The 26,586-nt window shown below is 40.5% G+C and overlaps 2 protein-coding genes across 3 annotated transcripts in view; one reads left to right on the top strand and one right to left on the bottom strand.

Moving 5' to 3' along the window:
• Nucleotides 1–13,046, bottom strand: part of LOC145502862 (uncharacterized) — a 35,551-nt gene extending 22,505 nt beyond the window's left edge. The window contains exons 1-9 of one of the 2 annotated variants that reach the window (XM_081482263.1): nucleotides 12,948–13,046; nucleotides 11,572–12,052; nucleotides 9,323–9,476; nucleotides 8,369–8,844; nucleotides 7,933–8,182; nucleotides 4,568–7,336; nucleotides 1,475–4,156; nucleotides 759–908; nucleotides 200–361 (exon numbers count right to left, since the gene is read on the bottom strand). In XM_081482263.1, the coding sequence (XP_081338389.1) occupies nucleotides 200–361; nucleotides 759–908; nucleotides 1,475–4,156; nucleotides 4,568–7,336; nucleotides 7,933–8,182; nucleotides 8,369–8,844; nucleotides 9,323–9,476; nucleotides 11,572–12,033 (7,105 nt within the window). In that variant the 5' untranslated portion in view covers nucleotides 12,034–12,052; nucleotides 12,948–13,046. Of the gene's footprint in view, nucleotides 1–199; nucleotides 362–758; nucleotides 909–1,474; nucleotides 4,157–4,567; nucleotides 7,337–7,932; nucleotides 8,183–8,368; nucleotides 8,845–9,322; nucleotides 9,477–11,571; nucleotides 12,522–12,947 lie in introns of those variants that run through there. The other variant, XM_081482264.1, reaches the window with a different exon arrangement.
• A 1,666-nt stretch (nucleotides 13,047–14,712) lies between these two features.
• LOC145502889 (transmembrane protein adipocyte-associated 1 homolog) lies at nucleotides 14,713–21,726 on the top strand. Its single transcript, XM_081482290.1, has 10 exons — nucleotides 14,713–15,325; nucleotides 16,256–16,391; nucleotides 17,082–17,180; nucleotides 17,709–17,781; nucleotides 17,970–18,052; nucleotides 18,613–18,735; nucleotides 19,451–19,511; nucleotides 20,003–20,105; nucleotides 20,509–20,592; nucleotides 21,611–21,726. The coding sequence occupies exons 1-10, from the start codon at nucleotides 15,201–15,203 to the stop codon at nucleotides 21,717–21,719; spliced, it is 996 nt and encodes a 331-aa protein (XP_081338416.1). The 5' UTR covers nucleotides 14,713–15,200; the 3' UTR covers nucleotides 21,720–21,726.
• The last annotated feature ends 4,860 nt before the right edge of the window (nucleotides 21,727–26,586 follow it).

The following is a 26,586-nucleotide window of genomic DNA, read 5'->3' as shown; positions in this document are numbered from 1 at the left end:
TTATTCAATATCGTAGTCCCATTCTGACGATTAAAATCTGCTCTTTTCAGTGAAAAAGTTCTTTTAATAGTAGTCTACCTCAATCGCTAAATAGCACTGGTGTAAAGGTGTATGCAAGAAATTGTACTTCCCTAGCTACCATTTAAAACCTTATATTACTAGACGGCGGAACAGAAAACCAGTCATATACTTGACTTACCTGTTTGTATGTAGAGTGACAGTCCAGCTCTTCCTTGTTTTACCACGCGGTAGAAGAACACAAGAGAGCATAACTTGGACAGTTTGGTGATTGGAGGGCTGATGATCGCTGCACGCCCGTCAACTGTTGGCCACTGGTCATTACCGATCAAAAGACGTTTTCCTGAAATGGGGAAAAGAGTTTCAAATTTCACTTCTTTCTCAGTGGAGGAGCCCATGGCCTAGAAAGAGTTGTCAAAAGCAGCCAAGGAAAATACCTGTCACCAGATTATTTACTGAATTTTGTGACACATAAATGTCAGGATATGCCGACGTGGAGAAATTATCCACAATATCTTCGATGTCTCACTACGCAGATAAACTGCTAAGAGGACTGAAAACCTTTATCCTTCACCCGCCATTCCCCCAAGTCTCTCCCACGAAATAGAGCTAAATAGGAAATCCGACGCATGGCGCAAAGAACACACAAGATCTCCGCTACTAGATGCTTTTCAAATAGTTATATATCAGTTGAAACTCATATATTTAACTGGCATCACATTATAAAAAAAAAAACGTACCGTTTGAATAAAAGTAAGAATAGTCATTTGCGGCATCTGGCCATGTATGCCGAGCTATTCTCCATGTTCTCGTGACTTGGAGGCCATTGATGGTCATGTTGTCAAATGTCTGCCAGCCACAAAAGTCCAGCTCGAAGGTACAAGGCGCATCTGCAAAGGAACAACAGAAACGTTATCTGCAAGGTCCACAAAATACCGGAAATATATCTTTCCTTTGCTTGTCCTTGTATATTTGTACTTTCATTACAACCAATGACATCCTTATAATTAAGGACATGTTGGTGCTTATAGTTTAGTTTATCTAACGAGTTTGAAATAAAATTTCACATTATTAAGTAACGTTCATAAACCAAGTTTTTCGGTGATGTTCGTGGTACTCTTGACAGCCTTCACCGAGACCGTGTATAACCTTAGCACACCGCAGATGTTAGCAAGGATCTGGCCGAGGCAGACGCACCATTTACTCTGATTAAACCCAGGCATAACAAAATACCATCTCCTATTGGTTTAGCGTGTGTAAGCACCAAATTCAGATCAGAAGTTCTTCTATTTTCTTATTCTTTAGAACCAAAGCTATGTATTATCTAAGATATCTCTTAGTTTTAGCTCCGTTTCCGTGTTCGTTTAAAACCTTGAAATTGGTTCTTACGTTGCAAGCGTAGACATCTGCATCATTATTTGACATCTGGGGAAAAATCATAAAGAGATGTACTCACCACTAATATTTATGTCCTCCACTTGAATAACCACTTTAGAGTCCACGTCACCATTCCACTTCAACAAAATTGTATCACGTGGGATAAATAACTCTTTATGAACAAGAGCTGTTATGTCATTGTTTGACCTGTCCACGATCAAATTGACAGTGTGCGTGGAGTCATAGACCATCAACCTCTGAGAACCCTTGAAGTATAACAGGGTCAACTTGATTCCTTGACCCTTGGGTACGGTTAAAACTTTCTCACAATTGTCCTTCGCCATTGTGTTCTGCAGCCTCGGGATGTCGAAATAAAGAAGTGCTTGATTCGTAACATTGAAAACCTTTTCCGCATTGCATAGAAATGCTCGTCCATAATGGACTCGAGGGATGTTTTCTGCATTTCCTTCCTCAAAGGAAATACCTCTTTGGTTTCCTGATGATTCCGAACTCTCCACCAGAATGTTGCGGTGTGTTTGTGAAAAGGTTATTCCGGATTCTCCACTGTTAACAAACTTGCTGTTATTTAGATGTACATCAGTTCCTGGGAAGTGAATTCGTAAGCCCCCGGATGTACAATTTCTAATCGTGACGGATTCCAATTTTGGCACATTGATTACCGCTTCTACTGCTGGGACAGCCATTCCATGGCGATAACCACAGTGTGAAAACTCCACGTGATCCAATGTGGACTGCGCATGGGACCCGTTCGTTTCTCTGGGGGATATAAAACGGATATTTCCCCAGGGTGCACCTTGACATTTCACAACCGCAAAGGCACTGCTATGGTTGAACGCTCGCTGCTTATAGAGGCATTCGTGCAGAAATGTCTCGTTACCATAGCAATGTAATTCCATTAGCCACGTGTCGTTTAAATTCCGTCTGAAGACATCTGAGTTCTCCTCGGTAACATTTGGTGGACCATATCCAAGCTGTCTGCATGCAACTTCTGTGATGTTCCTGAAAGGGGTGCTGCTAGAAGCAGACACTGGTTTCCAAGAACCCTCGTGAAGCACTTCTGCCCTCCCCTCCCATGGAAACTCTCCATCCACAAGTCTCACAGGTAAATGTGAATCGTTATTACTGCTTGCAGGTCCATTTACTGTGAAGATAATTGGCATTTCAAGTGTTCCGTGAGCTTTGAGCGCCCCAGCAACAAGTATGCTCATTCCAGGGCTTACTTTAACCGTGACACCTGCCTCTACGGTTAGCGTGACGTTATCTAGAACAGTCAAATCTGATGTCACGCTATACGGGCTCTGGGAAGGTTTCAGTGTTATGGACGCGAACAGCCTTCCTGAAAGAAGGCTTCCATGCTGATTAAAATCGTGCTGTTCAACCACAGTTGAAGTTGGGTCATCATCACTTCGAAGGAAAGGCCAATCATCGGCGATAGCGAAATCGTAATTGTCATCAAAATCTCTTATCCTGTCACGCACTTGACTTCCGACTGCAGTTCCCCACCAGTTGTGTGTCACGCTCACAATGTCACGCGGAGAAATGGCAGGAACCCAGACACAAAGCTCCCTTTGGTATTTGGAGTTATTAAATTTGTTAAAGCGCAACTCTGTTTCTTTGTGATACAAGATGCCGGAAATGATCACAGTGCACGAATCAGCTGCAGTTGACGACTGCGCTGAATTATAAGGAGTGTTTTTGGATAGAGTGTTGTTTTTGAACGTCAACTCTTCCTTTTGAGCAGTTGGTTGGTGGTTATGTACGACTTGAAGCAAGAAAACACTACCGGCCCTGTTTTGGGTGAAAGTGTTGTTTGCAAACCTAGCTTGTTGGTCCAAGCGCAGGGCTTCTACCACACTCCTATCCCCGCAATCATTCTCGTTAAACACGTTATCGGCTATGGAAATCGGAACATATGCAGCTGTACCTTCAAGAAGCACACAGCGCCCTGAATTGAACTCGAAATCGTTGTTTTCAATGATAAAACTACTTGCTTCCCTGCGAATGTCAATCACTGCCTTATCTTGACACTGATTGGCCAAGAACCTGTTGCTACTTACAACCACATGTGGTCTATATTGCGAGCCAGAGTAGGGGTTTGTGCCTACGACGATAACAGAAAAGCCTCGGTTTTCACTGAAAGTGTTATTGAGGAACACCCACCTTACTCTTTCGGTTCCAGACAGGATTTCAACAGTGGGTCCCTGGTTGCGAAAGAAGTTGTTCGACTCGAATCGCATGGTGACAGGTACGTTTCTATAATTGTTGCTGCAGCTTATGGCTCCCTTCTCGTTCCAAGCGAATGTACTGCCACTGACGAACAATCTCAAATACATTTGTCGATAATGTCCTTCGATATGGAGACCCCGGCCCTCACCGTTCGTGACAGTTGAGTTTAAAATGCGGATTGTGCTCTTGACGTCCGAGTAGATATACATGCCTTGATGCTGTGATCCATTGATTGCACAGTTCTCAATCGTAAATTCTTTCGAACCTGAGTACATGGGATTTACTACAATTCCTTGCTTGTTTTGTTCAAGAGCTAATGAGGTGAGTTTAACTTCCTCGATGCCACGAGGCATAAGTTTTATTCCGAATTCCTTGGAGTTGGTAATGTCCGTTTCAGTAATACTGAGAGATTTCAACTCGTTTCCTCCAATCAGGATACTTCCTTTTTGGTTGTTGGTAATCTTCGATTGAGATATACTGATTTCTCCACCGAAGTAATTAAGTTGCTCACTCTCTATAGAAAAGAAAAATGGAAATAAATCCTTAGTACATCAGTAAGGACTTGAGTACGTAACCTTAACTTTTCCAATCGTTTATATAAGTATCCCAGGATTGCGTTTCATTTTAAAGCATTGTCCTGTTCGTCTAGCAAAATGCAGGGAAATATTAATTTGAGAACGTAGCGACGTTAAGAAGCGTTCCTATCAACTTGCCTCGGCATTGAAAAAAAAAACCTGGTAAGGGCGGCCACGGGGCAGACGTTGATCCCAGATACAGAAATACATTTATGTGGGATGATTGGGGCGAATTCAGCCAAGACGGTGCCAACTACTGTTTTGAGACACAGCTCAGGATTAATAATTGTATTAACATGCGGTCAGTGACAGTTAAACAAAATTCAGGAAATCAACGAATTATTACTAACCTCTTACTGTATATACCAAAAAGTTGATCGCAAGATTTATGCTGTTGCGCTTGTAGAGATCAAACACAATTGATGATTTGGTCGAGATGAAGGCAGGACGATCCTTCCATTGTAAAGATTCCATCTTCCATGGCGAACCAACTGATGTACTTGCACCGTCATACACATGCGCGAAATGGCTGTAGCCGTACGAAGATATGTAATACAGATCCTGAATAACAAGTTTATAACCTGGCTCTGTTTCCATGAGGTGTTGACACCTCAGGTCCGAGCTATATTCCAATTTCTCCAAGGTGAAGTGGAATACTTTGTCCCCAGCCAGATACGTTTTTTTCCCTGAGCAAACGTGGAAAGTCTTGTACACATCAAGGCTGGCCATTTCAGCAGTGAACGTGTTTATTTTATCCCAGGTACTTTCATAAATGAAACCATTGACGTCGTTTCTCGTCAAGTTTACGTCCGTAAGTGCAAGCGAAGGAGACCGTGACAGGACACCGTGAGATTTAGTGTTTGATACAGCAGAATGCGGCATCAACGACTGGTTGTGGAACACGCTTTGATATACCACTTGCATGCCAATACCCACTGAATTGTTTATGAAAATATTGCTTATATTGTGGTGAAACAGATCGACTTTGAGAGCTGCGCCAGGAATCTGGATATCACTGCGATAGGCGTAGCCAGAATCGTGGATTTCCAGGTGTTTCAATGAACTTTTATGGTTTGTCATCGCCAGATGAAGTCCCGCCCAGTTGTAATGCTGGCAGTAGACGTATGTCGTATATCCCGAACACTTTGGTCCATAACTCCAGGTATTTGCACTGCAGTTCATTATATCCCCATCGACGTTCGGGTCACAACGAACATTGTGGATGAAGCCAGGTCCCTGTGCAGGAGGGAAATGTACCCTGTAGGTATGATAGTAGAGATCGAGTTGTTGGCAAATGATTTTACCTTCGTTGGTGAACGATGTCCCGTATGGCAAACACATCGGCCACCAGGTATCACTGACTAAAAATTCCACTCTACCCTCCCACGGCCCAGGCCCCCCACCCAAACGGAATCTTCCTTGGTGAAGTTTCTTGATAAGCCTCACTTTTTCGTTTTCTGTTCCATCGGCAAGAAGCCTTCCATGTACAACTATTGCTGACCTGGAAGGAAACTGTAGCGTCACATTTTTTGGAATGGACAACGATCCATTAGTAAGGATGATGATGTCATCCCGAACTTGGTAAGATGAGACAGCGCTTGATAAGGCCAGTGGTCTATCTAGAATTCCACCGATACTTGCACCTTTGAAAAAGCAGGATGATCTCGCTATGCTTGAATTAATGGCTCTCGTCTTTATCGAAGATAGAAGGTAAGGGAAGAAATCCACTGGAGACAGTTGTACTCTGTGTTGGAAGTCAAAGATTCTGTCCACGATTTCGCATTCCTCTGCCGTTCCCCACCAGTTGAATTTAGCATCAATAACTCGTCGGTGAGCATGACGCAGAGTAGAGAGCTGGAAAGCAAAGCCGGCATTTTCTAAGATGTTTTCACGCAAATTGAATGTACCTTCTTTAAGAACAATAACTGCCCGAGTTGTAGACCTTCGAAAAAATGTTGGAAAAAGGTCTTTTGGGGCGACCTCGTTGTCTTCAAAAGTATTGTTTCTCACGATGGCATGACGCGTTTCGGGAAACGAACTGTAGTCGATATATAAAACGTTCTCAGCGCGGTTCTTCATGAAGATGTTTTTGTCTATTTTCACGCTAACAAGGTTACTTTTGTAGTTTGCGCCACAGTTGTTATTGTCCAACAAAGTCAGTACTTTATCCGTGTTGTTCATGAAGGTGTTTGATTCGATAACAGCATCCAAGCCAAGAAAACCAGTGCAGTAAACGTAAAATGCATTCCCTTTGTTCTGTTCAAAATAGTTGTTAGTAACAATAGTTTCCAGTCTTCTCGGTCTCAACGAGGAAGAGCTCCACCAGCAGGAGTCTGGGGACAAGAAGATGCCTGCTTTGTTGTTGCGTGCAATCTGGTTCTTGCTGATTGCCATAGTAACGTTGACGACTGAATCACTCCAATACTGACACTCCGGGCCTAGTTTGACTCCATATTGACTATTGTCAGTTATTGTGTTCTCTTCCAAACTAAAATGCGTAAACTGGTGCCTTGGTGGAGCGTACTGATTGGTAGTTCTCACGTCAAATAAGCTAAGTCCGTGCCTCAGATTTGAATTTGCCGTGCAGTTAAAGAACTGATGAGATCCAACTTGGTTTGATATGCAGCAACCGTCTTCTCTGTTGTTGGACAAATTTGAAGATTCCAAGTAAGACGACACTTTGCCATCGTAAATTCGAACCCCGCTGTATGTGTTCAAAACCGCACTGATATTTCGGAAGTGAATTTCACCGGCTCCATTAGTAATCGCAAATCCTTGGAGTGCGTTACTATCGAATACAGAGTCCGAAACGTTACTTCTAAATGCAACACGCTGAAAATATACTCCATTACGTACATTTCCTTTGGTAGACAGTCCGTGAATACTACATGATATGAAACTGCTATCAAGGATTGCGAGACCGTTGGCGCTATTGTTAATAAAGCGAGCGCTAGTAGCTGCTATTTCTCCAGAAATACGTTGAGCAGTCATGCCTTCTCCTTTATTCCGAAAGACCTCAGTTGAGGAAATCGTCAGCTTTCCTGTAAAGTCTTTTAAGGATACGCCTTTCCCATGATTGTCATTAAACGTGCTGTTGGCTATCACGAGAGAGGAAACATCTAGGAAGAGAAAGAATCGTGAAGTAATAATGAATTAACTTAACCTTTGTGTCCTTCTTTCTTTTGCGGTAGAAGGGGGACTTTCTCACTTATCAGCTATCTGATAAGATAGCTTGACCAAGCTTGGTCAATAAAGGATTTGCTATATGTAGAAGGACAATATTTTCTTGCGAGACACAACGGGTAATCCCGAGCGGGCAAGATAGCATTATCTTATCCGCTCGGGTAGCCAATTACAGCGCAGGATTTGGTTCATCTTGCCCGCTCACGGAGCTAGCCATATAATAAAAACACATCACATGCCTAGTCGACGGCAGTCGTGATGATTATGTAAGGGTGTTCGAGTTTGTAAACTCTTGCCCACTACCTGGTTTTGCTTTTGCACAAAGTTTTTTTTCTTTGCTTTTTATCAGTTTAATACCCTACACTGACAAAGTGTTTTTTGGTTAATCGCGCAGCGTAGGCAGAAAAGAATGAGGACTTCGAAAATGTGAAAACAGGACACATGATTAAATTCAATTTACTTTGCGTCATTAACTTTTCGGGTTCAAAGTGTTCCTCAGCTTCTAGCTATAACACAGTACTATTTTTCCTACCTTGATCATCCGTGATCAGGAATTTTAGTCTTGTATCTTTGTAGCCCGCACTGAATCGAAACTTTATGTAGAGTTCGTGACCAGAGCTTGAGGATGGCGTGACAGCCTGATTGACACCTGTCCATTGGTTTACGAGCGTGAGTCGAGCGCCATTGATCGTGGCCCCGTCATGCACATGGAGCTCAAACGTTTCGCCAGTTATGAATTGATAATGCACGACCAGATGTCTTCCTGGCTGAGTTCTAACAATCTGTTTGAAAAAAGGTCAGAATTCTTTTTAGGGCTTGAAAATGCTTCAAATCGAAGAATTGGTTACATTTTCCCTCAAACTTGCTTCAAACCTAAAGGTTATAAGAAAAGGGTTTAATGGAAATTTTTTTTTTATCCCGGTATCTTTGCTTTAGTATATTAAAAAATAGCAATTAAAGCGTTTTACCTTGGTACATTCAACATTTGTTCTTGCTTTGCCAAAGGCCTGCAAATTGATCGGAAATATGGTAGCATTCACATCTACAGAGCAAAAATCCACTGGATCAGGAATTATTTGGCCATAGGACAGCCCATCTCCATTTGTTGTGTTGCGCACTGACGTGTTCTGAATCGTCAGTACCTTTGATTTGCCTTTAATCTGGATTCCTGCGTATTGGTTGTCTCTGATGCTGCTGTCACTTATGGTCAGTGGAGAATTGATTTTGTCAGATCTCACTCCATATACAGCGCTTTTTACTGTCACATGGTCAAGGTCTGGTAGGTATTCCCCACCCTTGATGGCTTCATAGGCCTGGAACACGTCCACATATTGAAGAGATGAAGTCTTTTGTGTGCTGGAAAAATCTATTCCCATCCAGTAAACTTTGCTTGATAGTAACTTTGCTAAGCTGTGACATTCTATTCCAATATCCTCAGAATGAGCTAAAAGAAAATAGGTTACAATGCTTTATTAGCACAACAATTACTCGTGGAATATAGCCTTACAATGTCTACATTCTTCCAAGCAAACAGGAGGAGAGAATTTAAAAATACATCAAAGGTTACGTAGTAACGCGTCAAAGAAAAACACAAGGTACTAATTTGAAAAACTTATGAAATAAATCATGCATGGCTAGCGTTAAGCTTTACCTTTCTAACTCCCAAGTTCAATCCCAGGCTCTCTCTCCTCTGCCTCCCTTGTCGTTGAGGAGAGAATTCTCCCCGAATCGACGACAAGCGAAGCAGAGGTGAAAAAGACTGGAATCGTGGTTGGCTAACTGTTCCTCCTTTTGTGACGAAATGTTATAAAGTTTATAGGTGACGGCCCTTCCCTAAGATCATCTTCTCTTGATAGCGCGCATTATATTAATTCCGTTTCTCTAATCTACTGCTAGTCGCCCTCTTTTCCTGTTTGCCTTACCACAATTTTCAACTCCGATTCCCGGATGTTTACAATCCAGCAAACTCTCCTCAGTCCCCTTGCAGTCTACCTTGTCCAACCAAGTAGGCCCGGTTCCCCTGCCGTGTGTGTAGTACCTTTTGACTCCCAAGAAACCCAGCTGTCTGCAAGCAACCTGAGATAATCAAACACAAAATAAACATAAAAAGTTAGTTTCTTTTATCGTCTTTCAAAAGCCAAACAACATTTCATAGGCCCAGTCAGTGTTAATCTAGTTTTCGATCAACTAAGAGCTTGCTCTAGAGGCCTTTGTACATTATGCTTTTATTTCCCCACTAAAATGCTCCATCTTAATGTTCCATTTTTGCACTAAAATGCTCGGTTTCCCCCCCCCCCCCCCCCAAAAGGTCACTAAATGCTCGGTAAATGCTCATACAAAGAGTTCCAAATTTTTTATTTAGAGTGCTGAACAAAAACGTGTCCTTTTTATAATAAGTTTACAACAACGAATGTATAGATGGCTTTCACTGTCACGCAACGAAAAAATAAATCGAAAACTATTCTGTGGATAAAGTCAAGAAATTTTAATATTATAGGAGACAGGTAAAGAAGACATTTCGCCAAGTTTTGGGTCTCTGCGTTTTCCCAAACTTCAGATATTCGTCGAAATGTTTTGCGCAAATTTACAGAGCTCAGTATGGAGCCGCCATGTTGGTGGAGCTCTGTGCTCCACCAAAATGGCGGCCGGAAAATAGTGCAAACATCTGGAACTTACTTTGGCTATCTAGGCGACTGATTATCTGAACTGAACCCACAAACATTTACACAGGCACTTAACCTAACACTTTAATGCCTAAAAAGGCTAAAAATCACTGGATAAGTGTATATTTTTCCACAAACGCGATCGGAGCGGTATTTCACGCACCGCCATAACTCTGAACTTCAAACGGTGCTGGTTTCCAAACCAAGCACGCTATTGAGCTGAAAAGTTGTAAACAGAAATAAGTTTAGATCCCCTTATGTCTTATGAGGATTAAAATTTTCGTGGCTCTTTAGTTTTGGATTTTGGAATTTGATGACGTTGCGTGACAACGATCTATAGTTTTAATAAACCAAAGGATAATTCTCTAAATGATCTGTTGTTCTGTTAATCCTTTCTCCCCTTTCAGTGATACTTAAGTGAAGAGGCTAGGTTTAGTCTTCATTTTCTCATAAATAAAATCATTTTCATTCCTATTTTCTGTGGAAAAAATATTAATTTTCCGGGAAAATGCTACTAAAATGCTCGAATAATGGTTAATGCTTTTGCTTCACTAAAATGCTCGAAAAAATGCTAGCATAATGTACAAAAGCCTTTTGCACCTAACCACCACCCTCTCCCCCTATCCCTAAACGTGCTGTTACTTTCACCTCCTCCTCCTCGACTTCGGTATGTGGGCAATGAATTGCTGCTATGAAATAAACCCTAGTCGCTGCTATGTTCATGTTATAGATGTAGTAGGCAGAATGGATTATAAAATAAGGCAGTTCGGTAGACCACAGCTATTTAATTATGTTACACAATATATCAGTCCGACTAACAACTTATTCCATGTAGACTTCAAATATAAATCTTTGTGGATCTGTCCTTTTTGCGCCCCAGTGTCGCTTACGTATTGCACGAAATTTTTGCGATTTTTGCAAAAAACAAAAAAAAAAGTTCTTGCCCACATGAAGTTCCCGCAAAAATTTTCTCCGCAAAAAAGTTATTCCACAGACAGACCCCAGATGTAGAATCTTGTTGAAGACATTTGCTGCTCAAAGTTTACAGAAAGGGCAAAACGAAATTGTAATGGAGTGACTGATTACCGTGTAGCGTAATATTAAAAAACCGCCGAAAATGTTGTATTTCAAATAAACGCGACTTTCTGAAATTGATACCCAGCTCGAAAACCCAGTCTTTCACAAACGTAAAAATTATTTTCCGCAGAATACAGAAAATTACCGATCGGCAAAATTAAACTCCCGCAAAACATTTCCTGCAGCACGGTAGGTCTTGTAGACTTTGTTATCAACGTGGGCATCTTTGCATTTGATATTTCCCTTGGATACGTATTAGTATTGTCTGCCTAAATTTAGTTTTCTCAGGAGCTACTAAAGGACTACACTTTAAGATGTCCATAACTGTTGCATAGCACAATGTTCAATTATCTTTTTCTCCTAACCTACATGCTAGTCATTGTATCGATGATGTAAGGAGAAATTACATACGAATCACGCATTCAACTTACCCGAGCATCGTTTATATCAAACGAGTCATGACACACAGTTCCCCATTGACCTCTTAGAAAAATCTCGAGGCGACCAACTCGATAATTTTTCCCGCCAACAAGGCGACTACCATTATTATAAGGCGCCGTAACGTTCAATTCGTCCACATTTACTGAACCGTTTGTTGGTATTTTGCTGAAGACAATTCTGCCATTCGAGTTTCCGTTTGCTTGCAGAGAGCCTTTAACTTGTAAAGCAACTCCAGCTTTAAAGTGCAGCTGAACTCCTGGTTCTATAGTTAAAGTGGCGTTCCCAGCTATAACAAGGTCTTGATATACAACATAAGCTGACTCGTTCAGTGATAGAGTGGTGTCGACAGTGATATCTCCCCCAATACTTGTATTCTCGACGCGTTGTGTGACAATAAGCAACAGCAGCAGATAAATAATTCTACATAACGCTGGTGAATAATTTTCCATCATTGAACAAAACCTGTGGACCCTAAAAAAGAGAACAAGTTTTGCGTTGGCTAACCAGATTAGAGCGGGTCCTCTCTCTCTCTCTCCTGTTTAGTTGTTGAAGAATGTTGATATCGTCCCGGGAATTGTGTATTCTTACCATTTTACGTCAGAAGTGTCAGAGAACCATGTTATTACACAACCGTTGTTGATTTACTTTTTGTTACCAACACAAACAAACATTTCAAGCTTTTGTTCTGACATTAAACTACATTAGTTCTTCAAACTTTTAATGTTTATCTGTTGAAGGGTATCAATTAGGCCGGCGGGGGAGGAGGGGGGTGGGTGATTTATTCCTTTCAGCTCGTACGTGTAATTTATTATGTAATAGGAACACGTATTTCTAAATTGCAGGTTTAATATTTCTTTGACGGATACTCTGTTAATAATTCGTAATCAGATGGTCATCGATATGGTGACCACAGATTTTCCTTTTTAACCACGAAAACAGATTAATGGCAAATTTTCATTTTGGGTAAATTTGATAATGGAAACTTTATGAAAGAGAGGCATGGAAGCAACAGATTGAACGGACCAGATAACTTGGTTAAATAGCACTTCAAGTGATACACACCATTGTCTGAATTCGAGTTTCAGATCTGCAGAAATACATTTTAAAAGGTCTGTAGTATTTCAACCATGCAACACGGTTCTATCATACAGTCTTGCCGTAAATATACAAAAAAATAGCCCTGAATAAATCGTTAGCTTTCCGATTGAATTATGTCTGCCTTACCCCAAAGTTTTCGTACATCGAAACCTAGTTGACCATGTTTCACCAGGTCTGTTTACACAGAGGGGTGTCTTGTTGCGTGCATACGTTATACTAAAGCCACATTTTAAGAAAGGTAAATTTCAAAATCCTTTAAAATACTCACCGACAAAACAGCACAACTTTCACGAACAACTTTCTTCCATAATTAAATTACTAACGCGAACTAAACTTTCGCTAAAGCTGAGACGTGTTATAAACAGTGGTTTCCAGTTGACCTTTTGTTGTAAGGTGGCGATAGTTGTGTAATGCGCACAGCTTCTGACGTCATAAAAATCTGAAAATACGGTGAATAATTATATATTGACAAACGTGTATGTTGCAGCTGCAATGCTGCACGCTTCAAAAGACCCAAAATTGACAACGTGTTAGACGCCAAATCGAGTATCAGCACCTCTCATTTCACGGATTTGCGCCTGCATCGCAAAACGTTTTTGTAAACAAGATCCTTATCTATTGCAACGATTTAGAGGGAAAAGACCTCAAAAGCTATCTGAAGGTGTCCAAATGCGTCGTTCCTTGGGCTGAAATTCCGGAGGGGGGCTGCCATATAAAAATCAGAGGGTGCTCGTCGGACCTTTTAGGGAAAAATATGACGGGGATACTGTGCAATGTAAGAAAAAAATGTCAAACCGCGCCCACAGAACAGGATCTTGGTACCTCTTAGGGTTTCTTTTCAAAATTTCCGACGAGCAGCCCCGTCTTTTTATACGGGAAGTTTGGGCTAAAGGTGGGACTGGCAGTTCAGTCTACTATTTTGTTCCATATTCTTAGCAACGTAAGGATGTGACAGGAGGACCAGGCGCTTCCTGTTTTGACAAAAACATGAAAGGAACATGTAAATCGGCACATACAAGTGGACTTTGGGTAGTTCAGTGGAAATTGTTTTACTCGCAAAGTAAATTTCAAATAGCTTTTCAGAAACTACCACTTACTCTTGGAAAAACTTCTCAAGATAGGTTTGCCTTTCGGCATCTATCAACACACGTTCAGGAAAGACTACAGACGAGAGATCTCGGCCACATCTTCGGCTATTCCAGTCTTTTTCCGTTACAGCCTTTTTCGACTTTTAAAGATCGCATTCTTTAAAACAAGCAAGTTATAATTAAGTTTTGTTGTCGTTAGCGGAAAGCAATAACTGTCGTAGTTCGGCACCATAGCCGTGATTAAAATAGCCTGCGAGTAGGCTCACGTTGGAGCACAAGCGCGCGCGGCGTAGCTGCGAGCGCGAAATTGAGCGGCGAAGCGGCCAGACGAAATGGCACCTCTTCACCTGACTCCTTCCCGCCGGATCGCTTTGCTCTTCGCCGCTCGCGCGTGTGACTCAAAGGTGAGCCTGCTCGCAGGCAATGATTAGAAGTAAACAGTGTTGATCACGGCTAAGAGAAGTCTGAAATATTTTCAGAGTTCAGAAAGATTAGAAAAACCCTACAAACTTGATCGCCTTCCAACAAAGATCGCGTTATAATCTTATGAGTTTTGACCTTTCTTATGTTTTGTCTAGGATATCGGGCAGGAGCCTTTCACATGGTTTGGACAGCCCGCGGCACTCTCGAAGAATCACCTAAATCACTCACGTTGGTGACGCCGTAACCATAAAGGAAAATTGCTTTAATTTTGTTTGTTCAGGAGTAAGCTGGTACCCACTGGGAAATGACGTCAACAGTACAGCGGAATCCCGATTTTTCGAACCTCCATGGGAAACGAGAATTGGTTCGAAAAATCGGAGAGTTCGAAAAATCGGAGGTAAAATTACAGTGTTTGACTGAGGAGGAGACACCACTTTTGGTTCGAGTTATCGGAAGGTTCGAAAAATTGAGGGTTCGGGAAATCGGAATTCCACTGTAGTTGGTTTTGTTAAAAGAAAAGCTGAACGAAGCTATGTCAATTTCGCGGAAATTGTGGTTCTAAAGAGCAAGTAAGTAGCACTATGATTTCAAGTACTTCCTATTATACAATTGACGTGGTGATACAATACAATGTCTGAGCGGAAAATTCCACAAAAACCGAGTATGCGGAATCTTAATATAAAATCTGGTTTCCAGGATCCACGCCGGCAAAAATTGCCATCCCAACGGTGGTAGCTTGGAACGAGTCACGCGATAAAAACATGACCCGGCAATTCGAGAACGGTCCATCCAAGCACTTTCGACTTCGATTTCTTGGTAAATGATGTTCCTTCGATTACTAATTGGAAGGATGGCTTAAAGCAAATCAAAAGCGAAATGTTTCCGAGAGATCCGAGTAATCTGGTATGGTTGGATGACACCATCTTAGCGTATTTTAACAAACCGTAAGCTTGTGAGTGGCCGGCGAGTAAACACTGGCAGGATTTCCAAAATCAACAAAATCGAGGATAATGGAAATGATGTCTAAACCATCTTCCAGTCATCTACCTCCTGATTTTTCAACGACGACCGTTCCCGCGGACCATATAGTTCTCAGTGTCTGCCAAAGTATTTTATATGGGACGTTCCACGATAGGTAAGCAGTCTAGATATGTTGAGGGTTTCACTGAGACACATGTCAACTGCCTCTCGATCGAACCGTCGCAAGCAGTGTAGTGTCCTTCGTCGTTGCTAGGAAGATCAGCAAAAAATTATACCCCAGTGTACGCTTACTGGGTTCCAGACAAAATATTGACCGCAAACAAACCAATAGAACACGACTTCGATACATGTCATATTAATTCCCATGCTCTGAAGAAAGATTGTCCTGAGAATTTAATCGGTTAACTGTAAACAAACAAAGTGAAAGTTAACGACAGGAAGTTCGAGAGTGGGCTCACTTTCAAAGGAAAGATTGAGAACTGTTAGCGTATTATTTTTTTGGGGTGCCTGAACGGTACTGAGGGGTAGGAGGGGAGGGTTACAATAACTACACTGTTGGAGATCTTATAGAGTTATATAACATACTAGAATACTGGTGTTATCTTCAGGCACTGCAGTGTTTCATCCTCGGAGACCCAGGGGCAGTTAGTGGGGGCGGGGAAAAGTCTAAACGGGCGAGAGAAAAAAAATTGTTAAGCTTGTACAAAGCTAAAAAGTCTATGAACAGACATCGTGGCAAAATCAAGCACACATCAAGCGCATAGAGTTGTCAATGCAGTCTCCTGCTACCACCCCACCCCCATCCACACACTCGCACCCAACCACCTTGGGAGAGGGTTCAAGGGGTATGATTATGTGGTCACATGTTACACCTTTGGAGTAAACCAGCCTGTTGGCAAGATTCTTATCTTTCTACATAAAGTCAAACAAGGAAAACCTTTATATTGAAAGGGTGAGTCTTCCCTGCTCTACCCTAGAGAGATAAAAAAGTGAGACCAACACCACAAGAAAACTAATTTGTTCTGCTCTTCATTGAGATTGTACACTTAAGATTCACCTAATATTTTGCTTCCATTGTGTACAGTGCCATCAGGATTTTTGACGTTCTTCTCCTTGTACCAAATGTCCTCTTCCTGATGTTCCTTATGTACAGACTTGGAGTGGCTCATGTGCAACTTTATAAAATAAGATGTCCTATCGTAAAGACTGTTTATTTCATGGTAGGTAAAATGTTTTGAAGGCTGGGTTGAAACTAAATAGTTTGGATATTTAGAACTGACTAGTTGGTTAATACACTCCAGAAAAAGTTGGCACATATACCTTGTATATCTGTATGTCTTCAGGACTGATAATCCCTTGAGCAATTTTTAAAGGAATGATGCAGGAGTCTCCATAAAGAAACTGAGTTAAATCTTTTTTTTTTTCTTTCTCAAGTCATAATAATGAGTGGTTCTAAAAAATTCAATTCTATACCAATAGTTTAAAAGGGAAAAGTGAATTAAGCTAGACCAGAACTTCCAGAGAATGGGATGGGATGAGGAGGGGGGGGGGGGGGGTGGTTAAAATAGAAGCTTTCTGTGAGCGGGGTATAGACATTTTCCTAGACCATCAATTTACTTTTGCACCTCTGCCAGCTCCCCACTGAGATATAGGATTGTATTTAATTTCCTGGCGCTCAGCTGTATTGATATCATGCGGACACTGGGGACTATCACGTGGCTAAATTTTCTATCAAGCCACTGGCACTTGGAGGTCTGGTATGAGTGAGGTATACAAAATAATTTACCAATAGCACATACAGGTCTGTGGGCTTTCCTCATAAATCTTGGGACCAGCAACCAACTTTAATTTCTGTTTAAATAATAGAGTGTAACTATTAAGATTAGATTTGTTTGTTTTTATTCTACTAGGTATTCTTTGTTTGCATTGTCAGCATAATAAGATGTTTTGTTTCCATGCTTTTGACATCCATCTTAATTGAACCCCATAAGGATTCTCTGCTAACAAAGGTGCGTATGACAATAATTTTCCTTTAATAGTAATATTTACACACAATCACACAAACACTAAACATTGTACAGTAAATGAGGAACTCTGCAAGGTGGCAAGGCAAAACTGATATCCTTTCTGTGAGCCTGGGTATCATGAAAAATTGAGACAAGACCCTTGAAATTTGGCTAAAAATTATGCGACACATTTTTTTGAAGAATCAGTAAAACATTTTATTCTTTGTTACGTGTACAATATACATTTCCAGGTTTTTTTGTTTTTTTCTGCTACTGCAATTTCTGGTATCGTCTTGGTCCCAGGAATTTTTGTTCTTTTTATAGTGGTGATAATTTAGCCAGTATCTGTGAGTGGCAAAGCTGTGTTCGTCATGTTTACAGATAAGGGGTACACTGCTCCTCACAAGAAAGAGAAATAAAACCTCTGGCACCCAGAGTAAATTTATGACCTATCTATTTTTTAAAAGTTCATTGAACTATTTATTGTATTAAATGAATTTTCTGTCATTACTTTTTTAAAATGTTTTCCAGATTTTATGGCTTCTGCTGTGTTGCTTCCTGTTAGCTGTGGAATTAAGTGTCATAATATTTGGCATTTGGGCAGGTATGAATTCTTGGCACTGATCACATAGTCAAGTTTTTTTCTCTACAAATCGAAGTACTTATCCCGTTAATCATCAAATCATTGACAAGACAGTGAACAAAAGAAGTTACACACCAGTAACAGGTTTTCTAATGTACTATAATGTACAATAATGTACAATAATGTACAATAATTTATTTTGCTTGAAGGTAACATGCAAGATGGGAGGAAAGGTGTTCAAAGAGTCTTGTGTGTATCATCATTATGTGCTATAGCATATTCATCAGCACAGGTTTGTTGATTTTTGTCTGCAGTAATATCTTTCTTGACATCAGCAATATTGTCCATCATCATAATTTATCAACTTCATTACCATCAATTTGTTTCCATTCCTTTTTCTCCTCCCCCTTGCCCTCCCTAGTCCTTCTCATCCTCCTTGTCATCATCTTCCTCCTCCTCCTCATCATCATGGTCATCATGTTACGTTGATGTAAAAATATTTGTTTCCTTTCTTTTAGTGGCATACCTGTAAACTAGCCAAGCTTAGTGCTTGTATAGCTAAGTGCACGTCCACTATCAATGAGATTTACATTTACATTTCACATCATCATTATCATCTACGTTATCTTCATCATCATCATCATCATCATCATCATCATCATAATGTAATCTCGTTTTCAGTAACCAAGGCATCAGTATCTGATGCTTAAAGAACAGAAAAGAAGCATAGCTAACTGTTTGGGTTCATGTAACTGTTTCCATATGCAAGCACTAAACCTCACGGACTCACTGAGTTGTCATTCAGCTTCTTGCTGCAAATTGACTGTCTTGTTGTTGCCTCCCTTTCTTCAGGCAACTCTTGAGTTTATCAGATGTCCTGGAATAAATGGCAAAATTTATGGTAAAACAAAGTATGATTTATATGGACATGGCGGATTGCTGTTTATGGCATCTACATCACTTTTTTTGGCTTTGGTAAGAAAGACCTATCCTATAATTACAGACATCATATAATTTAGCTTACACATGGCTGCTGCATGCAAGTCTTGAAGTCTCTATATCGTTTCGTGTAAATGCCCAGGGCTCCCTGTCTGGCATTGGTGTGTCCATGAAGTCTTCAAGATTTCTAAAACATTTTTGGTAACGCTTTCAGCACTGTGCAATCTACAATGTAGCTATCACGAAAAGAAACTACAGTCAAGTCAATTGGTTCCGGTAAAGTACCTTGAAGTTTAAAAGTTTTTTGTTCTTCCGTATATGTGGACGTTTTTACCCTTTTTTCCTCATCCTGATAGCACAGATTGTCTTCAGATGTACATAATTCATTGGGCACCATTTTATGCCTGAAATTTACCTTGGTTTTCGCCAGTTATAAAATAAATCGGGCGCGGAGATCTGGGTGCAAGAAAGATTAGGCGCGGCCAAGTCGCGTTCGCGAACGCACCGCACCTTCCCAAGTAGAGGCTTCAATCGAGTGAGAAACGAGAAATAGCTTTTGTGGTTATTGACGCAAAAACACTGAATTGTTCCATTTGGTGATAAAAGCATGAACATTTGCCACACTAAATTAATGACCCTAAGACTAACATTTTCTAATATGAGAAAATAGATGGAGAAGAGACTGGAAGGTGGACTTGCCCTGTTGAGGAGCTTGTGAATTTTCCCGTACAATATTGTCAATTTCTTGCAGGTTTATTTCGTCATTGTCATCTTGCCATGTACCAGGTTAAGAGAATGCTGTATCATACCTGGTAAGCTGCTCCGGTAGATTTTGAGTTGTATTCAGCAGGTAGCGTCGACTATGAAGAAGTTTATCGGGGACGTCGAACGATTTCCGAAGACGACCCGAAGATATTTGACTACTGCATCCGTGACATTTTAAGCTTGAAACTGTACACCTACAGTCTTAAATAAAATGTCGCGATTACAGAGATCCTAATTTAATTTTCCAAGATGATATTTTTCTAAGTTAGCGAATCAGAAAGGTGTAAGGTATTCAAGAAATGACAAAAATACGTCTTCGTATGCAGGAAAAAACTAAAATCAAATGGATTGTAAATCTTTCTTAGAGCTAAATTTTACACGCACACCTTCAAATTCTCCTTATCTCACTCTTTTGTATCAGATAATACTATGCAATTATGGCGAACGTTTCTACATGTCATTAAGCTTATTTTTCAACATCGATTTATGTGTTTCTAAGATTTCCTTTTTATTAAACGTGAGCATTTCGTTTTGTCAGAAAGGAAGTCCTTTTACGTGTACTGCGGTGTGCTATGCGTCGTGAACCTACTACAGGGCTGCACGAGTCTTCTGTTGTATGAAAGCATCACGCAAAGTTTGTGGTAGGTAGAAGATTTTCAGGTCTTATTCAGCGTTTCCTATCTTTATACAGGACCGACACTACAGTCAACTCTTAACCCTCTTCTTCCCGCCCCTGGGAAACAAGTTGATTTGGTGTCCCTTGTAGACAGGGTGTTCTCATAATAAGGGCTTTTAATAGTGAGGGTCCGTTTGAGTGAGGGCCCTTCACAGTCAAGGCCCGAAACAGTAAGGATCCGAGTAGGCGAGTTCTAGGTGTCCGCTTCAACGATACCGGAAAGAAAACAGATACATTTGTACCAAATAGTTGACGAATAAAGTGTGCTAAAGTCCGTAACAGCGAAAGCAGGTTACACTGGTAGATTTTATCGATGACTTCAACAGTTTTAACAGTCTCATTGTTTTATATCTACATTTTCATGGCAGTGTTTTGGATTTCACCATGATTTTATATTATACTATGTTCGGCCCTATGGTGTATTGGACGTTTCTAAAGGATTTTTTCAGAAGGTGAGCATTATTTTTGCGTTTCGGTTAATTGTTCTAAGTCCTGCAAGGTCAATACGTTGACTGTTCGTCCATTTGAATGACGTATTCAAAACTAACAGACGTCTTTTGTATTAGGCCTAGGTCAACCGTCGAACTTCACATGAGACGAACTGAAGCGAGCGAATTAAGTTCATGATATTAAGTGTGACGTTTAACTCAACTGAGTTCGTCCGACTAAATTCAGACCGATGGAACGTATTGCTCGATCTAAATTCGAAATAAGTTCGACGTTTAACCCAACGGTCAAGCTTTACCCGTTTGGATCGACTCAAATTGCAATTTAGTTCGTCTCATCATTCTCATGTGAAGTTCGACGTTTGACCTGGGCCTGGGAGGATCAACTTTACGTTTTGTTATGGGCGAATTATCATTTACTTGATGATTTCTTTATGATTTAAGGACATATATGATATGATATCAACGGAAAATCAAAGGATATGTTTCCAGGCTTCGAAATCCACCGTGATTTTTCAAGGGTGTACGGGACATGCCTTGCCACATCCTTGTAGTTCTCAACTTTGTTCTTCCATCTTGTGTTACTGGCCGAGTTTAATGATTTATTTTAGGACCTCCCTGAAAATCACTTCGGCAAGCGGTCAGCCAAATCTTATTTGTGATCAATGCTTGATCAGTTTCTCCAGCAGTAAGCTCAGCAGAAACACAAGGCTTCAATGCTTTATACTCATTTTTAGCCCCGAGCTAACGTTGCCTAGTTCCTATGCCTCGATATTTCACCTTGGTCAATCGTTTTCGGGTCACGTGGTCCGAGGCGTAAGGACCGGGCTGTTCGTCTCTTATACGTCACCGAAGTCAATTGACCGTGAGGGCCTGGGACAAAGCCGCACAGGAACTAGACAAGAGCTAACGTACATGTATTAATGTACGTTTACAAGAATTCTAAACTTTCTCAATCTCTGTCACTATTACGTCCATTGCCGATAATAACTGAGAGGTTTTCTGTCTTGTTTTATATTTTCAGCACCTCGGATTTCCCGGATGTACTGAGAGTGGGAGACTCCTACTCGTACTCGTACCTCCCGGCTGAAGACACCGGCCTAGAGTCTGGGTCCGACAATGAATATGCATGACTTAAATCACGACAGTGTATAAAAGCAGCACTAAAACGAGTTCAGAGAGCAACAATCAATTACCATAACGGTTTATTCAGAGCCAACTGTTGGCACTCAAGCGAAAATAATGTGATAGTGTAGACGACGAGTAGTTCCTCTCGCTTAGTCCGTCGAGCGATACCGTAATAAAGTGCGAGGAAAAAAATGGCCACGCAAAATCCGGGGGCCGAAAAGCGGCCGCTCTTTTCTCGCGCTTCTCTCCTTCAGCATTTTGCGCGGCCAATTTTTTCTCGCGGTTTTCTTTCGCGTCACGCACGACGAACTAAGTGAAAGAGGGACTACTCGTAGTCTAGATATAGCAAAATATAAATAAATCAAATAAATAAATCAAATAAATAAATCATTTACGCAGTCGCTGATCAGTACCTATAATGAGTAACTCAGAACACAAGCAAGCGTGGTAACCCAGAGCAAATTAAGGAAGAAAGTTTGAAAAAAAGTCATGGTGGATTTTGGGTTTTGCTCCTGTTTAGTTGATTTAGTAGCCAGCTGAAAGTCATTTTTAAATGGTTATTTTAAAAACCAGCTTTTTGTTTCTTTTTACCTGTGAATTTGTAAATACAAAATGAAAGAAGTTATGTTATATGATATGATAAAACCTGCTGATACAAATCAGTAGAAGAAATGGAAAATGTTATAAATATTTTTTCTTGTTCGAGCTGGGTGAAATGCATTTTACTTTAGATACCTCAACTTATTATGAATACATTAGCGGTCTTCAATCTCTGACGGCTGTATTTACGTTACTCGGAGTGATCAACTTCAATTAATTGAGTATTGCAACCACGAGTACTTTCTCAGCTTTTGTTTTTGGCCTTTTGATTACCATATTCTTTTGAAATGTCATTTGAGTTGACGAAAAAAAAAGTTTTTGCGTATTACGCGCGACATGAAGGGCTCTTTATCTCAACTTGTTTCTGGCCAAGAGATATAACTTGCATTTTCCTCATTTTGCAATCAGTTAATTTTCATTTTGTTTAATTCAAACTTTTACTTAGTTATCCGCGCTTTAAATCAAAAGCTACACTAGGTGACCGTTCTTTTACCTGTGCTGCAGCGAAACTTTGGAATGCGCTACCATTTGACATAAGAAGCGCCAGCACTCTTAGTATTTTTAATGCCAAGCTAAAAACTCACCTTTTCCGTCATGCATTTTTATCGTAGTTGTTTTTATTATTGTAAGTTTACTTTTAATTGTAATTTTAGCTTTTTAAAATCAGTGTAAGTTTACTTTTAATGGTAATTTTAGCTTTTTAGCCTTTTTATTTCGTTTTTAATCTTGTCGTGCGCATTTGAACATTTTATGAAATTTGCTCATTAGAAATATTATTATTATTATTATTATTATTATTCAAATCATCGCTGACCACGATTTAGATCGACAAACAGACTTCCCATGTGACCCCAAATTCGCGCGGTGATTGGATAACTGAGGATTGGTCTGTGAATCAAAACAGTTTCAAAAGTGGCATTGATGATAAAAATAATAACCCCTTCATGCTGGGATTTTTTTCTGTTCATGTCTATTAGTGCAATTGCTCAATGCACGAGTGCTTGTTATTTTAACCTGTGAACAGGCTCTCTAGTCGAGGATCGGGCGGAATACCTGGAGTAATCATTCCTCAAGTTAGGAAAACCTTAAGACAAAACTGCATGGACAAGCGTTTTTTTTAGAGGGCTCTAACCTGGTACGGCTGTTGCTTTTCCGAAATATTCAAGAATACAGTGGAACCTCCGGTTGCGACCACCACCTCTCCTCAGCGACCAGTTTTGCAAAATATCGAAAGTTTCCAAGTCAAATCACTATATTTAAAAGCTCTTGTAAGCGACCACCTCTCATAAGCGACCGCGACCGCTTTCAGAGCTAAAAGTTGAAAATTTTCTTTTGTTCTAACCTCCCGTAACTAGACCACTTGACAGATAATAGAGCGAAAATTGGATAATAAGGTGTTCTAACATTATTGCATTCCTGGGTAATACCGGATTTTTTCTCGAAATTGACTTTTCACATGAATGAAACATTTAAAAATTTAAAGAAGAAATGCCCATATACTGTGCTCTATCAGTCTTAAAAGAGACGACCTAAGGCTTGACATTTTGCGTGGTCGCTCACGGGAGGTTCGACTGTATGTTAATCGGTTGTTAGCTTAAACAAACTCTTCGGTTTATTTAAAATTGTACATTTCACAGGGATGGGGGTGGGGGTGTTCGATGGGGTGGGGTGGGGGGTATTAAATTAAGTAGAAAAATGTTCCCAGTTTTCAGTGTTTATAGATCTTCGCACTTGATCTTACTAGTGGTGCCGTAAAACTTCACCACCATAGTCCTGGTGGATGTACTGGGTGAATACTTCACAGATCCCTCTCTTAATTCTACGGTAACAATTCGATGGGGCAGACATGACTTTGACATACAACCGCTGGATGCGATGTACCACTAGCTCAAGTCTCCATGTGACGAACATCATGAATAGGAAGCCATACGCCACGGTGAAAAAATACACCGGAAGTCCGCAAGCGAAGAAGAAGCACACTGTGATGATACAGAAAAGTGCAATGCTCAGTGCGCAGATCAGGATGATAAACAACGGTAACATGAAGATTATGAAGATCAGAATGAAAGGAGAAAACGCCAGAAAAAATGCTATGATGAATGGGCTATTTAGGGCAGCTTGTTTCCAGGCTTTGCAGGTATTCACGGCCGCCTGAATCCATCCCGGAATCTTTCCCTGGATCCATCCTTCTTGTTGTGGTATTCCTGGCTCTGGACCAGCATGAGCCATCTTTCTTTGATGCAAACCTGAACAAATAAATAAAGCTTTGAAAAGTTAAAGATGTTTGCACCACTCTATACAGCGGTTTGCGCGCGATCTCTAAACAATAGCCCTCTACAAAAGGTCAATTTAAACACTAAATCTCTAAACAATAGACAACTCCATCATTTGAAACGGATATACTCCCAAAAAACTACCTATTACCAACCTTTAGTACTTTTAATTGATTAAATGCTTGCCTCACAAGATGGCCTGTTAAGAAATTCACCAGCGAAACTACTACTTGCGAAGTTTTAATGTTGCAAGAGCCTGCCGAAGCACAGTCCTCGATTTTTTTTCTTTTTAAGAAGAGTCGCTCTAATCTGCCGTGAAAACTCACACGAATGGATTTAACTAAGTTACCTGCTGTTTGATTTGGGAAGTTTCTAATTTCAAAGTTATCCTCTATGAGCTCTATCAAGATTTTTTGAATCTTTTCAACTTTGGGCTGCACAGCGAACAGATAACGTAGATAATTGAATTATCACTCAAAGCAATATTAGCAGTGACGTCAGGCGCATTCCAGGTGAACTTCCATCACGTGCGACTTCTCCAACACAACCGCAGAAACAAACAAGGCGACCTTTCCTATCTCCAGAGCTTTTCCACTATGAATTGTCGCTTCGCCCGCGTCAATTTGGACGAGGATGCCTCGTAGCCAAACTTTAGGGGTGAGCTAATTATACGCGTAATTACCATTAAAATGTACAGTGCTTCCTCGTACCCAGGCTTTTAATGGAATTTTCGGTAGGGCGCAGAAGACCGAGGGCGAAAAGGATAAAGAGAGGGCTACCATGCTTCATTGCGCTTTCAAAATTTCAGTAAAAAGCGGTTGCGTGACTGACCAGGGATGCACTGCGCAGTTAATACACAGGAAACAACTTAAATTCATGAATTTTATTTGTTCATCCTAATGCTGGTGTACTAATCAAGTATAGTACATTGTATAATACATACGTGAATTGTGAATATAACTGCAGAGTTATTTGTGTAAATAGAGAATATAAAATTCTAAATAAGACAAAATCAAACAGCTGTTTTCCAGCTCAAAAATTCCTGTCGAATTGAAGGTGAACGGTAACCTAAAAAATGACGATGTTCATGAAAACTCTAGAACATTTGGATAAATATTTTGAAACAATTCTTGCCTAATTTAACCCTAGACTAATGTGAAGTTCAAGGAAAGTACACAATGGTATAAGTTCCTTTTTACGTAGCAACAGCCATAGCAACGGTTGTCTCCAGTCAGACAAATGACTGAAAGAAAGAGGACAGAAGAAAGAGGATAGAGGAGAGGGGAGGGGAAAGGCGAAGGAGCATCCCCACCCCATTACCCCTCGGCTAATTCTCTCTCAGCTTGTTCCTTCTTGGCCCTTCTAGCCGCATTCAGACGTTTCCAGCCGGAGCCTGTTCACACGCTACATTTATTTTCTGTAGACCCTCAAGATCTTTTGTAACTGTGCGTCCGCACTCATCTTAATTTCAATGAAGCAACCTCGTTTCCATGGAAAAGGCCATGGGAACGAGGATGTAGCCGATTGAGAACCATATGCATACATATATACATACGTAGTCTATTTTACTTCCCCTTGGGGCTTTTCATTGAACTATATAACATAATAAAAGGATTTGGCGGTTAAACAAAGCACAATAAAATTAGTTCTATGTAACTAGAAATTAAAATTTTGGATTTTTAAAACATATTTTTTGAACATATCAGATTTTGTAATATTTTCTCCACAAGTTTGGGACCCCCGCTGAAAAACTTTTTCGTATTTCATTTTCCATAGCTTTGAATTTATTCATACTTTCCCGTCTGTAATGCGCGAACGATTGTTCCCTTTTCGAAAATGAAAAACGGATTGAAATAATTTCTGATAATGACACAGCGTTAGCAAGAGAAAATCAAGGTACCTTAATCTTCTCTTGCCTGTGATTAAGGTAATTTTCTGATGCTCGTATATTTGGACAAACGAATTAGGAAAGCGGCCCGAAAAACAGAGTATGATCGCG

The sequence above is a fragment of the Orbicella franksi genome, chromosome 11 (assembly GCF_964199315.1).
Source record: "Orbicella franksi chromosome 11, jaOrbFran1.1, whole genome shotgun sequence".
In the NCBI taxonomy this organism is placed as follows: domain Eukaryota; kingdom Metazoa; phylum Cnidaria; class Anthozoa; order Scleractinia; family Merulinidae; genus Orbicella; species Orbicella franksi.
The sequence above is the reverse complement of the archived record's forward strand: the minus strand, read 5'-3'. Positions and strand labels throughout refer to the sequence as shown.